General features: G+C 38.0%; 1 protein-coding gene across 1 annotated transcript in view; it reads left to right on the top strand.

The window, feature by feature from the left end:
* LOC135475619 (uncharacterized) overlaps positions 1–16,417 on the top strand; it is a 33,009-nt gene that overhangs the window by 15,981 nt on the left and 611 nt on the right. Inside the window, 14 exon segments of the mRNA XM_064755549.1 lie at positions 544–718; positions 2,061–2,137; positions 3,929–4,067; positions 7,403–7,483; positions 7,485–7,589; positions 8,061–8,284; positions 8,902–9,042; positions 9,301–9,346; positions 9,997–10,151; positions 11,134–11,257; positions 12,086–12,205; positions 13,059–13,465; positions 15,488–15,722; positions 16,179–16,242. Coding sequence (XP_064611619.1) covers positions 544–718; positions 2,061–2,137; positions 3,929–4,067; positions 7,403–7,483; positions 7,485–7,589; positions 8,061–8,284; positions 8,902–9,042; positions 9,301–9,346; positions 9,997–10,151; positions 11,134–11,257; positions 12,086–12,205; positions 13,059–13,465; positions 15,488–15,722; positions 16,179–16,242 — 2,093 coding nt within the window.

The following is a 16,417-nucleotide window of genomic DNA, read 5'->3' on the forward strand; positions in this document are numbered from 1 at the left end:
GGCAAGAAGAAAATGGTCAACCATGTATCGGTACAGTTTATCGCCGTCATGTAGTTAGATTTAAGTTCTTCTTTCAAGATGTAAGTAATCTGATTCTCTCCACATAATCCCGGGTTCAAATCTCTCCACTGTCATACTTAAATTTTATCACAAGATAGGAATGTCGTTAAGGAAATTTTTATTGAAGTAATGATGGGTTAGTTGGAGCAGACAGGTGAAGATCCCTGCCTTTCAATTGCATTGATGCAGGTTGATCCAGTCAACTCCCAGTCTTGGACTGACAGGGTCATTAAGGTGCCTGCACACAAAGTTCATTGAAGCATTTTTCTTACACCAATATGGAATACATGTACATAAGATGCATGCTCTACTGGTGAAAGTCCTGTCACATGTGGGAAAGATAGTTCAATGAAAAGCCAGTAAATTAGCTCCACTCGCTATGGTTGTTATGATTGAATTACTCTTGAATGACCTGAGATTCAAACCCCATCCTATAAATAAATAAATATTGACGTTACAAGCATATGTGTTACGGTCTTTCAGGGTTATGACCACAGACTCATTGTTAGCCAATGGGAAGAACCTTGGCGGGACCAGTCACGGGCGACCCTATTCCCCACGGAGCAGATATCATGACCCCCATTCACTGTGCAGGACCCCCGTGGGTATGGCTTCAGTGTTCAGTCAGTTACAGAAACTAGAACAGTCTTTACCCCAGGTAACATGTCTAACACCTTATCTTTTGGGGGTGTTTTTTTTTTTTCTTGTTTTTTTCTGTTCATAGAGACTGTCAGTTACGTATACAACCACACACAACTGTATCTAAAAAAATGGGTTTACATGCAGTACTTGCGGGGCCTCTGTAATGTAGTAGTTTGTCTTGCTTTTTGAGCCTTGGCTTTCACTTATCATCAATGCGAACATCAACAGTTACTAGAAAAATAAAACTCGGTTATGTGTAAATTGACCCTTCTCTCGTAAAAATGTATTCTGAACATTTGTGGAGAGTGAAATTATGTTGTGTGTGGGGAAAGCCACAGCCCACTGTTAGTTGGTTTATTTCTATGGAAAAAAGACCTTGACACACTTGAGAGAAAATTTTCTGTCCATAAGCCTTCTGGAAGATATTTACCTAATCATGCCATGATGATACACGTATGTCATCAGTGGGTGTAGCTACATGTACACATCTCTGCGTGGTGACCGTCTCCATACCTGACCAGCAACATCGGAAAGTGAGTGTGCATGCACAGTGTCACAGCTCAGCACACTTTGAGCAAGTGAGTGAGTGCTTGGGGTTTAACCAGCACACTTTAAGACTGAAAAACATCCGCTTGCCTCAATCAAGTAAAAACAGACAGTAAGGAGTATTAGTTTCATATTAGCTTAGTTAGCTGTAATGCTGACACAGGCATGTAGTAAACCATGCAGTGTCTTTGTAAAGGGCTTCTTTGTAAACGCTTCTATTATGTATTTCAGTATTGATAAAGCTAATTTTCCTCTAAATAACACTTCTTGAGGGTGAAGTTTGAAAATACAATGTATATTCTTCAATGCAGTAGGCCATTACCACCATTACAGTGGTAGCACTTTTCTTCATGTCAGGATATTGCTGATTATTACCATGGGCACAATCCCATATGTTTGAAAGCAATGCATTTTATCTTGTTCTTATCATATGTGCTGGTGGGTCAGTGCCCCAGGGGCCTCTCACCAATGCAGTCACCATGGGTTCTCAAGTCCAGCTCATGCTGGCTTCTCCTCTGCCCTATGTGGAACGCTCTGGCAGCAATGTGTCTTCTCCCAGGCCCTACCCGATGTCCTTCCACTATAGTGCAGGCCGCAGTGGTATAAGTGAAATATTCTTGAGTACGCCCTAAAAACACCAATCAAATAAATAAATAAATTCTGTGTGCGTGTGATCATAGAACAGTAAATTGTTTCTGCGTAACAGTAGCCCAGTAGGCCATATAATATTATCCCTTTTATATATCTGGTAGGCTGATTCAGTACTGAGAATAGACAGAAATGTATGTACAATTTGTTGTTTGATTTAACAGGTAGATGGAAGTTATCAGTATCCCTCAAAGGCAATGGAAAGGCAACAAAGTATTCTGAGAGGAAGTCTTCAAAACAAGTGAGAAAAGATTGAAATATATGGCCTAGCATCATCCCCAAGCAAGGAGACAAATTTTTTGCATAACTGGAGGTGATGTCAGCAAACTGGAAGTAGTACATGTGAAAAAAAAAATTGCCATTTTTACATTTTTCTAAATTGAAAAACATCTACAGCTAAAACGGCCCAATAGAAATGAGTGAAACGTAGGTATGTGGTAGACACTGAGATGAACTTTGACAAGTAAAAGGTTGTAGCCTGAGTCACCTGATCTGGTAGCCATTTTGTGTTGCAGGGAAAGCATTTGACAGTCATTTACTCCGGAACCCAATGTCTGATTGACTTAAAATGTAGCACACATGACAAGAGTTTCCTGAAGGCTATTTGAACAGAAGAAGGATGCAATATGTATGCAAATTAGGTTTTAAACTAATACATATGAAGTGATGTGATGTGAAAACTAAAAATTTGAAGATTCTTAACATAATTCCAAAATAAGTTGGTTATATATCAGTGCATAGACACCATCAATTAACCTACTTTTGCAGCCACATTTGCAGCCGACAGAAAGCATTTACGTGTCATTTTCTTGAGAAGGGGTTTTATGTGATTGAGCTGAAATTTAGAATGCAGATAGAGCATAATGGGGCAAATGAAGCGTGCAAAAAGCAGTTATTTATCTTGAAAACTTTGGAAATGCGCTGATTACCAAACTTTTGTCACGTGATCAATATTTTTTTAATTTAAATATTTTCATTATTCTTCCTGATCATGTGCTGATCACATTGTCCTTTCTGTGCTTCATGGTTTTGTTGAAAATTATGAGAGAAGTCCGAGAAAGTTCAGTTCCCCAGATGTTTGGAGGTCCTTTAACAGAAAACCACCATAGCGGTAAAGCTGAAAATATATACATACGTGCCAAAATTCATTGAGTTGTCTAAAGAAATGCTTGAGAAATTATCCAAAGGCCGATTGACTATATGTGGCACTTTTAGAGCCACATGTTATGTAATGCATTTTCAGTTCACTTATGTGAAGGATCAATACAGATATTGCAAGCATTGCTGACGTAATTTGACGTACTGATTACGAACCCGATCTTATTTTTATCTTGCAAAGTATCTTTCTCGTAAATTGCGATTAAATTCAAAAAACGCAATTTCCCCCCATATTGCAGGTCACATGACAGAAAACTGTTACAGCTGTAAAGCTGAAAATGGCTGGGTATGAAGGGCTATATGTGTATTTGTATGTACTCTAGAATCGTTGAGCTGTGTTAAAGAAAGAGAGGACATGCATGCCTTCAAATATTGTCCAAAGGTCGATTTACTACATTTGGCACATCTACATATACATGCTATACAGTGTATTGGTACTTACAATGAACTAATGGCTGTGAAGAATTTAAGCTTAATAATTAAATTAGTTATATATATATGCATGGACACCATTCATGTAAATGAAAGTGACACCGCATAGGCCAGCAGTACCGACTTGAACCCCATCTTCGCTGCTTTAGCAGCTATATTTTATTTTATTTCTTTTGGCCTGAGGTAATTCCAGGGTATCAACACTCAAGTTTACCTCAGTTCATGTATTACTGTACCTGCTATTTATAGAGATAAGAATAATTACATTTTGATGCAATCATCTGAAATATATCCGTTGGATATACATTTACATGCACAATAATTTCCTAAACCTACTATCAGTTTAATCCTTCAGAATTCTTATTTTTCTGTGTGAAATAATCGAGATACAAGGCCTGCTGCTTGTACAATAGTGTACCTGTTTTGTTGTATGTTACTTCAGCGATTCTTGTGCCCAGTCTGCAACTTGGCTAAATGAGGTAGAACTTAATCCAATGACCAGTCTTCTGACCACCATGTTCTATCAGATTACTGAGTGTGTAGTGGATGGCCAGTGGGAGCTCCGTAGGATGGGCATACAGGTAAGTCTTAGAACTGAACTCATGATGAAGTATTGAATGTAAACCCAACACATACATGTACGTTAAACCCCAAGCATACATACGTACATGCATGTACAGGTGAGCCTTAGGACTGAACTCTTCAAACTCATAAATGTAGACCCATAACACATACAGATGAGTCATAGGACTGAACTCATCAAACTCATAAATGTAGACCCATAACACATACAGATGAGTCATAGGACTGAACTCATCAAACTCATAAATGTAGACCCATAACACATACAGGTGTGTCATAGGGACTGAACTCATCAAACTTATCAATTTACACCCATAACACATACAGGTGAGTCATAGGACTGAACTCATAAATGTAGACCCATAGCACATACAGGTGAGCCTTAGGACTGAACTCATCAAACTCAAAAATGTAGACCCATAACACATACAGATGAATCATAGGACTGAACTCATCAAACTCATAAATGTAGACCCATAACACACACAGGTGAGTCATAGGACTGAACTCATAAATGTAGACCCATAGCACATACAGATGAGTCTTAGGACTGAACTCATCAAACTCATAAATGTAGACCCATTAACACATACAGGTGAGTCATAGGACTGAACTCATCAAACTTATAAATTTAGACCCATAACACATACAGATGAGTCATAGGACTGAACTCATCAAACTCATAAATGTAGACCCATAACACATACAGGTGAGTCATAGGACTGAACTCATCAAACTCATAAATGTAGGCTCATAACACATACAGATGAGTCATAGGAACTGAACTCATCAAACTCATAAATGTAGACTCATAACACATACAGATGAGTCATAGGACTGAACTCATCAAACTCATAAATGTAGACCCATAATACATACAGGTGAGTCATAGGACTGAACTCATCAAACTCATAAATGTAGACCCATAACACATACAGATGAGTCATAGGACTGAACTCATCAAACTCATAAATGTAGACTCATAACACATACAGATGAGTCATAGGACTTAACTCATCAAACTCATAAATGTAGACCCATAACACATACAGGTGAGTCATAGGACTGAACTCATCAAACTTATAAATTTACACCCATAACACATACAGATGAGTCATAGGACTGAACTCATCAAACTTATAAATTTACACCCATAACACATACAGGTGAGTCATAGGACTGAACTCATAAATGTAGACCCATAACACATACAGGTGAGCCTTAGGACTGAACTCATGAACTCATAAATGTAGACCCATTACACATACAGGTGAGTCATAGGACTGAACTCATCAAACTTATAAATGTAGACCCATAGCACATACAGGTGAGCCTTCGGACTGAACTCATCAAACTCATAATGTAGACCCATAACACACACAGATGAGTCATAGGACTGAACTGATAAATGTAGACCCATAACACATACAGGTGAGGCATAGGACTGAACTCAAACTCATAAATGTAGACCCATAACACACATGGATGAGATCACCATGAACTTACACCTGTGAATGTAGGCCTATAACACATATACATGGTAGGTCAGTCTTTACTCTCAACTGTTTGTTTCTGGACCAATACTGACATAATAGATAATTAATTAAATATTCCTCAGTATGGCTTAAAAGGATTAGTGTTCAGATTTCTTATTTATTCATAATTAGCTACACGTGTATATATTGCAGGGATAGATATTAGAAGTAAAACCAGCAGGAGAGTTGTCCTGTTGATCCTTTAAAATTACTTGACATTTTTGCAACTCACAGACAAATGAACTGTTGGCCGATATATTTTATTTATTTATTTGATCGGTGTTTTACGCCGTACTCACGACATTCATACGAAAGGGGATAAACCCACGACCATCCACAGGTTACTGGCAGAAGTTGGCTGATATTTGATTAAATGCACTGTGTACTTAGTTTTGACATGTGTTTTAATAACTGACCAGGCAGTTATTTACGGTCACTGTAATTTTCACACATGGTGCAATACATCGCTTCCAATCTTCCTTGAAATATCGTCGTGTAGCTGATGTTGTTATTGGATTGGCTTCACCACTTGGATCCATTCATTGATTGCTTGATAAACCCAAATTTAATTACGCTGGTCGTTTTGAGCTGTCAGTATTTTTGGTTTCACTGCCAATGACTAGCATATTCCTACAGTCGCACCCTTGTCCCTGTGAAGTTCATGTCGTGATATGCGCCGTGTGTCTCTTTGCTCATTGAAAAGACACAGGAACGGGGTAATCTATATTTGTAACAAAATCGTATACAAGAAGTATACTTAAAAGAGTACATTAATCTGAGTAAAATGGCACTTAAAATCACTACTTAATAAGGCTGGTTTTATGTATTTTTCCCGTCAACACCCTGGTAGTCTCTGCGGAATTACTTCATACAGGCCCAACCTTTATGAGCTGTGAGAGCTTAGCCATTTAGATCAGGGTTAAAAAAATCTACAAGAGTGACAACAGCCATATCAAATTTATCCACTAAATGGTTTGCTGTTCTGCATACGGTGGTAAGACAGGTTGTCGAAGGACACTGTAGTTAATTTTTTCGAGTTTCCAGACGAATTGGCCCTCAGAAAGGCATGGATTTACAGTACAAGACAGAAGGTTTTTGTTCCCACTAGACACAGCCATGTTCTTCTCTAGCCATTTTACACCTGAAATCTATGAGAGGAATACAGTTGAATTTCCACAACGGCACATGTACATAGTAGTTATAAAATACTATTTACTGAACTGAAAACTGGTAAATAGTAAATGTTTGTACATTAACGCCAACGTCTACATTGTATATGTACATCTATTTATATTGTACATGACTGTATGCCCGTAGGCTTTTTGGAATGCCGACAATAACATGTACCGGTAGTTATCATCGTATACAGGTATGAATTTAAAATCCCTTGGGGAATAGAATTATATTTATTGTGAAGTGGACAGAGGGAAAGAATAGTAAATAAATATTAAGATAAACACACAACATGTATAGTCTAATGTATATATATGCCAGTGCGGTTGGAAATGTCAACAAAGATCAAATTCAGCGTCTGAAATATCGGAATCTGAAGTTTGGGAAAGAGATGCCAGTGTCATCAATCAGACATTTTCTTTGGTAACAGTCACAGTTTCCAGCATATATAAGAAGCTCAACTATACCTCTAACCTCGTTGCTGAATTTTTTTGTACCATTCTCTGTATTAGGGTACGGGATTAACATATTTGTATTTATTATTTATCTTCTGTCAAAAGGGCAAACATTAATTTGGTACTGGTTTGGTATTTGTTTTTGTAAAATGTCATGTTTTATTTTGACAGACTTTACCTTGTTTGACGGAGATGATGCGCTGGTATGACATGACAGTTGTAGTATGTCTACTATCTTCTCACCTGACAGCCTACCCCCACCCCGCTCACATTTACCTGTATCCTTACCCTCAGAGATTCCCTGCTCCATGCCTCCACCCTGCAGCTTCTGTCCAGAAACCCGCCCCAAGCCTGGCAGGTAAGCAAGACATACTGTAGTTGAACCTTATTTATTTTACACCTCCACCTCACCCGACCCCACTTATGAATAGTGCATTTAATTTGCTAGATTTCAGAAATTAGCTTAAAAAAAAGAATAGCAAAGACAGATGTAGCCAAGCTTATCTATCACTCAGATGCACTATCATGGTTTTATGCAGACAGTTTGTGAATCCGCCCAACCTCACTGTTCAAGGGGCCTTCGTGACAATCAGCAACTGATTTTGGTTGTATGGCTGTTTTTGCAGCATAACATTCATGGCCTTCAAGGAATATGACTTACATATCTTTAGGTTACATGTAGGAAAGTTTATCAGCAATTTGTGTAAGACCAGGGGATTACCCGGGGTAATCTGTTTTTCTCCCTTAAAAAACGGACTGTTGTTGAACAACAGTTGAGTAAAACAACGAAGACTCATGACTAAATTTTTTACAATTTTTTGTTTTACAGGATCAAGATCGATGTAAAGATGCAATAATAATGATCTGCTGCCATGTGCAGGAAAATCTTGAACGTTATCTCCCTTTGGTGGAAAAATTGTTAACTAGAGGGAGCTATGATAAGCTGTCTGTGATTGCCTGTTGTGCTCTTATGATGGCTGTGTCAAATTTCCATCTGGCAAAATATCAGGTAGGTATTATAGCTGGCCACCTTGAGCTTTTCAGCCTGCCTGTGTGTGTTTCATTGTGGTTCTGTGTCAGGGTCTAAGTTTGAGAGGCTTGTTTGTGAATCATTGGATTCAAAAGGAGTTGTTTCCTCCACCATAATGCTGGCTGTCGTCGTATAAGTGAAATATTCTTGAGTACAGTATAAAACACCAACCAAATAAATGAAATAAATCAAAAGGGGTCGACTCATTTTCAGATGAGTTGATTCCATCAGTATGGCAGGTCTATTGAGCTCGTGCTACAGGAGAAAATCTCTATGTTACATAGGAAAGTTTGTCAGTTGCTTGCCAAAAGCTAGTGGTTTACTCCACAAGTGACACTGACCACTGTTGTCATGATTATGTAAGTAAAATACTCAATCAACCAAAGCTTTTACTTAAAAACTTTCAGGAGCACAGTGATTGTATTATTTTTACATTTGTAGTTATTTCAAATTGGCTGTTGGCTGTTGGTCACCCAATATGCCATTCTATTTCTGACTCACTCTTGCTGATCTCTCTGCCCTGTCTGATTACGCTTCTTGACTTGTTTTATGTTTTCAGAAAACCAGATCATCTCAGTGTGTACTGGATTATAGCAAGTGGCTGTTCTCTCTGACCCATCGTGTCTTCTTGTGTTTTCAGAAAACTAGAACCGCACAGTGTGCACTGGGACTATTGGAAGCGCCTATTCTGTCTGACTCACCCTGACAGCAGCTGTAGTGCTGAGCTCATCCTCCACCTCTCTCGGTGTACATTCCAGTCTCCGGAACAGGGATACCTCAGGTCAGTCCTGCATAAACTTCAACAGAAACCAAAACCACAAGAAACTTAAAAACCATAAACCTTATAGGTATAAGATTATTTCTTGTAAAAGTGTCACAATGTTTTCAACATAAGCCTGTGTCCATCTCTTCAGAAATGCCCAGGATACACACACTTCAGATATTATTGTATGGATAATAGATATGAATAGAATCATCTGAAATTATGTGTGGACTACAGTAATATTAGTAATGGAAGCATTCTTGTGGTGTATTTCAGCTGCTGTTTGGTGCGACCAGAAGGGCCTTTACAGTGTGCCAAGCAGGTAAATGTGCCTTTGTTTACACAAAGGTGTACCTTCACATACGTACAATTTTATGTATAGAAACAAATCTTCATAAGTGGTACATGGAAACAGACGTGTATGTAAAGATATATCTAGATATATAGATACTTCTGAGCCTTCCACCGAAATGCTGTGTTTGTGCGACACACATGGAAAAGTTTGTCAGTAACCTGCCAAAGGTCTGAGACGTCCCTGTATAAGTGAAAAATTCCTGAGTATAGCAGTTAACAACAATCAGATAATACATACTTATGCATAAGGACATGCCTTTAAATATTTTAAAAAAGGGCCTTCATGTATAAGTACATGAACTCTATATATCTCTGCCATGATATCCATACCTATCTGTGCAATCAACAGGCATATTGTAGGTCTTGATCTTACTTAACTAAACATTTTGTACAGAAGGATATCCTCTGTAAATTTTCTAATGAAGTAAACAAATGTGACTGGGTGGAGTGTCACATTGACTGACCCTGTATCAGAAGACACTGGCATGATCGAAGTGTAGTATGTCACTACATTCAAAGAAGTTTAAAGCTCATGTTATTTTTGAGTTATTTATTTTATGTTATTTATTCAGTTCACTTTGACTGAGTGGATGCCATGTGTGTTTCTGTTGGGATTAGGTGGAGAAAGTGTTCATGATGGAATCTCAGAACAGTCTATTCCCGTTCATCAAAACCCAGGCCTGTCAAGATGCAGCCTTCCTGTTGCCCATTCTCGCTCACAGCACTGGTACCTTTTCTGGGGATTCTAGTCTCTCTAAAGTCCTTGTTGACTGGTAGGTTCATCAGCATGCATATGTCTTTTTGACATATAGACTGCTTTGTCAGTGGTACTACCCTGAGGCTTTGCCAGTTTTACTCCCACCATAATGAAGGAAGCCATCGTATAAGTGAAATATTCATGAGTTAAATAAAAAGTTAAATAAATAAATAAATGGTTCTGTTTTTGTATACTCTGATGGCTCACTACATCCAATGTGATCAGTTCAAATCCAGCTCTCCCAGTTTCAGCTGTGGCTTTAAGTCAAACGTTTTACAAGTTATTGTAAAACAAACTTCAGCAAACAAACTTAATGGTATAAATTTTGACTTAAGTCTAAGATAGTTCTGTGATTACTTTGGTGCCCTCCCCCTATAAACCTGACCTACATGGCAAACAATTCTTGAAATTAGCATTAATAAACACTAATCAAATTAATAAACAAATAATAATTTGTGTTGTTTGTCATCCACCATGTGTCTTGTGTCTTCAGAACTGCATGGGCTAGCTTCACAAAATTTGTTCTACCAGTTGCACTAAGCTTGGGGTTTCATGAATCATTTTTGTGGATTTTTTGTGCCAGCCATTGACATATTATAGCAGCACAAACATGACAAACTACTGTAAACGGGTCTATTGAGTTCTATTTTTCTCAGAAAGGTTTTTGGGTTTGTTTGCAACGTAAGATGACATCCTTGATGAAAAATTTAAGTGTGTTTTACAACATTTGTTTGCCACCAAAAATTCACTTTTGTGGGGAAATTTAAGATCATTTATTATAATCAACATCCTGTCAGAGTAAAAAAAAATTCAAGAATTGTAATTGAAAAACTGAACCTTTGTCCTTTGTCCCTACTGTGAGCACAATTTACAGCATGCTACTGCTTTTATAGCCACTTACAGCGTATTTCAATATGGAAATACAGATCACAAGTAATTGATATTTGGTGTCTTTTTATAAAATCATTTTCACATTGATTGCCATTTTTTGTTTCCAGCTTAAGTCATCTATCCACTAAAACAGTTGATGTGGTCCTTAAAGAGGATTGTTCTTTTCGTGGTGATGGCATTCGTTACATCTATCTGACACTCAAGGAACTTTCCTGTCAGATTTCTTCAAAGGTATACAGTCTAATTTTTATGGGTGAAAATGTTGGTAATCCAGTTGGTGAAATTGTGTAATATCTCTGGGTTTAATGGATGAAGGGTTTTGTCAGTCTAATCCATGGTTCTAGCCATGTATCTATTCTCACAATATAAAAACAGTCAAATGAGGTGGAATCACACACATGGGATTTATCTATGGAAGTGTGGAAAACCGTCCAAAATTAATGGGTTTATAATTATATTATTATAATGTACTAACCTATGCCACTTTTTACCTTTTTGTGGTAGTTCAATAACTGAAACAATTTGGTTGTTATCCTTCTATATGTTGGATATGTTGTCATAATTCTAGACAGTTGTTGAAAGCGTACTAATATCTGTTTGCCTGTTCATTGGCTGAGGTGGTAATTTGATATCTGTGCGCCTGTTCATTGGCTGAGGTGGTAATTTGATATCCGTGTAGCTGTTCATTGGTCCATCTGGTCATATATCTTTTACCATAGGAAATACATATGAAACTGACAAAGTATCATAATTTATTTATTGATATATGCTGTCTAGGGGAATTGTTGAAAGACTGTCCCAGTGCAATTTTTTAGTCTGTTCCCCCGTTGCAACATTTTTTGATGTCTTGCTCCTTGTTTAAATCCCCCATGGCCAAATGATGCAGTATCAGCATGTACGTGTAGGTATAATGTGTAAGGGTGAATATGAAGACTGTTATTGGGATTTTTTTACAGTTAACCTCATTCTGAAGTCTTCAGTTGGCTATAAAGTAAGGGTTATTTTATTTCCTATACATGCTTACATTTTTTTCAGTAGACTGAATTGCACATTTTTCAGACTCTCGACCTACAAGTTGTTCGTCATCTGTTGGAAATCTACCTGACTCTAAGCAGAGCTATTGTACTGAAAAAGCACTTGTCCTCTTTACTGACTGCTATATGTGCCCGAATTAACCAGGTAACAGTTTACTGTCTTATGTCTGAGTAAGACTGGAGTAGTAGTCAAACATCCGTCCTCACTCACTACATTTACATGAAAGACATCTGATTAAAGAGTGTCAATGTTATGTCCAGTTCGTACCTGAGGTGACAAAATCTAATGGATTTAGAGTATCACTTCATTCCCAAGATGAGCCAGGCGGAAATATTAAACTGATAAGAAGTATTCTTAATAAAGAAAAACACTATTTAAGTGAGGAGTCCTGAAAAACAAAATCTTTGGCAGCTGCCACAAATTTTTCCTGGTTTAACGTGATAATATTCCTCATGTGACGACGAATCAGGCACATGACGCCTTAAGGATATCATGTGCATTTGAAAGTATGACGTCATTGTGGCTATACATCAGCGATGGGTGACGTCAAGTGTTCCTGCACGATGTCACACCAGGCAAATTTGGAAACAACAAAAAACTACATTTTCAGTGCTAATCTCCTAAACTTACAACTGCTGTTTTAATACCACACATTTTTTTTACAATTTAGAAAAGCTATTCATACCATCTCAACCCTTTTCACTTAACAACTGGAGTATCTCTAAGAAACTGGTTCATAAAAAATGTCAAGAATTTGACAAAAACATACAGCTAAAGTGTAAATGATAAAGTCAGAATGCTGATTACTGCTGACCCAATATGTACATGTACTGAAGTCAGTCACTCAGAATTTTTGTGTGAAAGTAAACTTAGTTTGATAAGATATATATATATATATAGTATATTAGTTTATAATTTACTGAAATATTTTTATTCAATCATTCACATGCAGTATACTGTGGTCATAAACAAAAAGGAATTGTGTTTTATTTTTCAGACCAGCTCTTTTATGGTACAAGTGTCCCCACGGCCAGCTGATGACCTGGCTATTCTGTCAAATGACATCCCTCCCTCGTCCAACTCAGATGTCGAGTCAGAAAACAGTGACTCAGAAGAAGTTTGTAAGGAGGGGTGTTCCAGCCAGTTTGCAAACTCAGTTTATTATTTTTTCACCTTACAGCATACTTCACACTACTCAAACTCACTAATCGTGTTCCTTCCATATATTTATTGCAAGGGTCCTCCATGGCCAAGGTGGTTAGCATGCCAGCACGGCACAATGACCCAGGAGCCTCCTACCAATGCAGTAGCTGTGAGTTCAGGTACAGCTCATGCTGGCTACCTCTCCAGTTGTACGAGGGAAGGTCTGCCTGCGACCTGCAGATGGTTGTGTTGCTCTGCCCGGTTTGCTCCTACCATATGCTGGCAGTCGTTGTATAAGTGATATATTCTTGAGTGAGGCGTAAAACACCCATCAAAAAAATGAAAAAATATTTATTGCAATATAAAGAAAACTAAAGATAATTTTTGTCCATCATTTTGGAAGAACATTTTTGGAAAAGAGATTCATTATGGAGATTGTATGGGTATTCCTGAATTTCGGTGCCTCATGGCCCTACATGTCTGACATACAAGTAAACATTTTCATGAAAGTGGAGCTCAAGTCTTAAAAATGATACCATTCGTCCATAGACAATTCCTGCTTATATAACACAACAAAAAGACAGACACGTTATATGCCGCAGAAGTTACCTACAATCCGCCACTGTGCAGCTAAAAGTGTGGTTGCTAAAAGTCTTTATATTTACCAGTGTACTGAAAAGCAATACAGACTATCAGGCCTTCCCCATGTGGCTGTTATTTCTGTTAGTCGATTTGGTGCATTATGTTTTTTGATCATCGTTTTTGGCTGGGCAGTGGCTCTCCCATATTTATGCTCAACCCACCGTTTAACCATGGGCAGTGCGAGTAACAAATGTGGGCTTGTTATATGGATCCTCTCCCTGGGGAGCAGCCATTTACGTTCAAAAGGTTTGGTTTTTACCACTATAGAATAAAGCAGGCAACATGTGTGTCCAATGTGGAGAAAGTGAATGAGGAAAATTTCAGCTAAGCTGTTATATACAGTCATCATTCTATCAAGGTTTTTCATCAGCATTTGTCAGGTTGCTGGCAAAATATACAGTTATTTTTTTACATGTTACATCATCTTGCCATAAGTCAGACTTTCGGGCTATATGATGTAAAGGTGAAATCTTTAGACTTCTTGATTACAATGCCAAGAATGCAACATGCATGTAAGAAGATTTGAAATCTTTTGATCCAGGTCAGCTGACAATATCGCAATTTTGCCTTGAACAATGGGGGTGGAAATTAAGCTTTAAATTGGCTAGATGTTATTTTCAGTGACAGTCTCAGAGGTTTGCTTGGGGGAAAGAAACTGGTGGGCCTAAATTACAATTATATTCAGTCTGTAGGCTATAGTGTATTCTTGATCTTGAAGATGACTGACTTCCATCTTCAGGGGTCCGCCCTTGCCAGGGGGTTAACACGCCAGCACGGCGCAATGACCCAAGAGCCTCTCACCCATGCTGACTTGCTTTCCTGCCGTTGGTGGGAAGGTCTGCCAGCAACCTGCAAATGGTCATGGGTTTCCCCAGGGCTCTACCCGGTTTCCCCCCACCATAATGCTGGCCAATGTCATATAAGTGAAATATTCTTGAGTACAGCATAAAACACCAATCAAATGAATGAATAAATAAATCTATCTTCAGCTAGAAACATTAGGACTCTTTCTGGTTTGCTTCAAGTAAAGGAATGTCGCAATTTCTGTCATAAGCCACAGTCTTGCCACTCTGTTTCATGATCACATCATGATACCGATACGTTAGCAGTGACTTTTGAAGTAAAAAAAAAAATTGATCTATTCTGTAAAAAAACTCATAACACAAAATTTGTCAAAAACACAATTTTCTGATTGAATCTCTAGGAGGAGAGCAGAATTTGTTTTAAATTTCCATGCTGGTACATGTGATAGACATTTAGTCTTACCCATAATAGATATGAGCTGTTCCATTTCCTGTTTCTGTCATATTTTGCAAATAACCTTTCCATTTAGAGCCACTAGCTTCAAAGGAGTACCAAAACAAAACTTGTCTTGTTAGCATTATATCTCCGAAACTACAAAGAAAAATTCAGTGAAACTTTGTACTTGGATTTGTTGGCTGGTTTCCTAGAGCATAATTCATTAGTCCTGTTCATGGCGAGTGCCAATGAGCTTTGCCCTACTCTCTCAGGTCAGCATTCACAACAGTTAGCCTTGTATCTTCAAAACTACTGAGGAAAATTGTGATAAAACTCCATGCATTGATTCACAGGTGGTTCTCTTATACCTGATCAGAAATAATTTCTGCATGTAAATTTCAGAATGTATTTAACTATATTTGCATTATGTCTTACAGGTGGCCCTCAACATATGTTCCCCGAGTGTTTCACCCTCAATGTCAGCAACAACAGTGGTAGTTTTGCCTCGGGACGCCTGAGTGCCCTGAGCACCCACAGCTCGGTGGTGTCTGAAGGTCGTGTGATGACCCCTGCCTCATCGGTACAGTCAGACGGGGAACAGAACTCTGACTGGGATAGCTGGAGTGATGAGGAGGAGGTATACTGTTAACTGCTTTATCTCAGTGTAATACATGCTTGGAGATATGGAATCTCTTTATCTGTAATTATATTCTTTTTAATGTTTCTCCACAAAGAGATTTCATGCGAGTTAAAACAATTTGGTAAATATCATGTCTTTTTTTTTCACCGCTGCACAGCTTGTGAGAATGGAGCACAAACAAACCCTTTACAGTTAAAGCCAAGATGGAATTTTGTCAACAAAAGGGGGGTTGTATACAATAATGTTTCAAAAGTCTATTTGTTTTTGGTTTTTTTCAGTGAAAGACATTTTAGAGTACAAGTTGGAAAAGCAGTGTAACATTTTCATAGATTTCATGTTTTTTGTTTACTTTGATGAAAGTGCAGATGATGACATAATTGTTGTCTTCGTGCATGCTGAGTGTGTTATCACTGGGGCGTCATTTACATCTTACTTTATGTATATTTTGACTAGGACCAGTCAGTTGAGATGAGCATGTTTGCAGATTTCTTGGAAAAACTTCAGTTTAAATCAACAGGTAACACATTAACATGATGGTCTTAATTTATTTGATAAATATTTTCATGTGTTGTCTCTCAGTCAGAAGGACACACTAAATGTTGCGTTGCATTGGCGATTACTTGCCGTTCTCCAAACAAGACATGCACCTTGAGCTCTTTGGGGTTTACATTTCCTGTGAAACTGACTGCCAG

Source organism: Liolophura sinensis, chromosome 9 (assembly GCF_032854445.1).
Source record: "Liolophura sinensis isolate JHLJ2023 chromosome 9, CUHK_Ljap_v2, whole genome shotgun sequence".
Classification (NCBI taxonomy): Eukaryota; Metazoa; Mollusca; class Polyplacophora; order Chitonida; family Chitonidae; genus Liolophura; species Liolophura sinensis.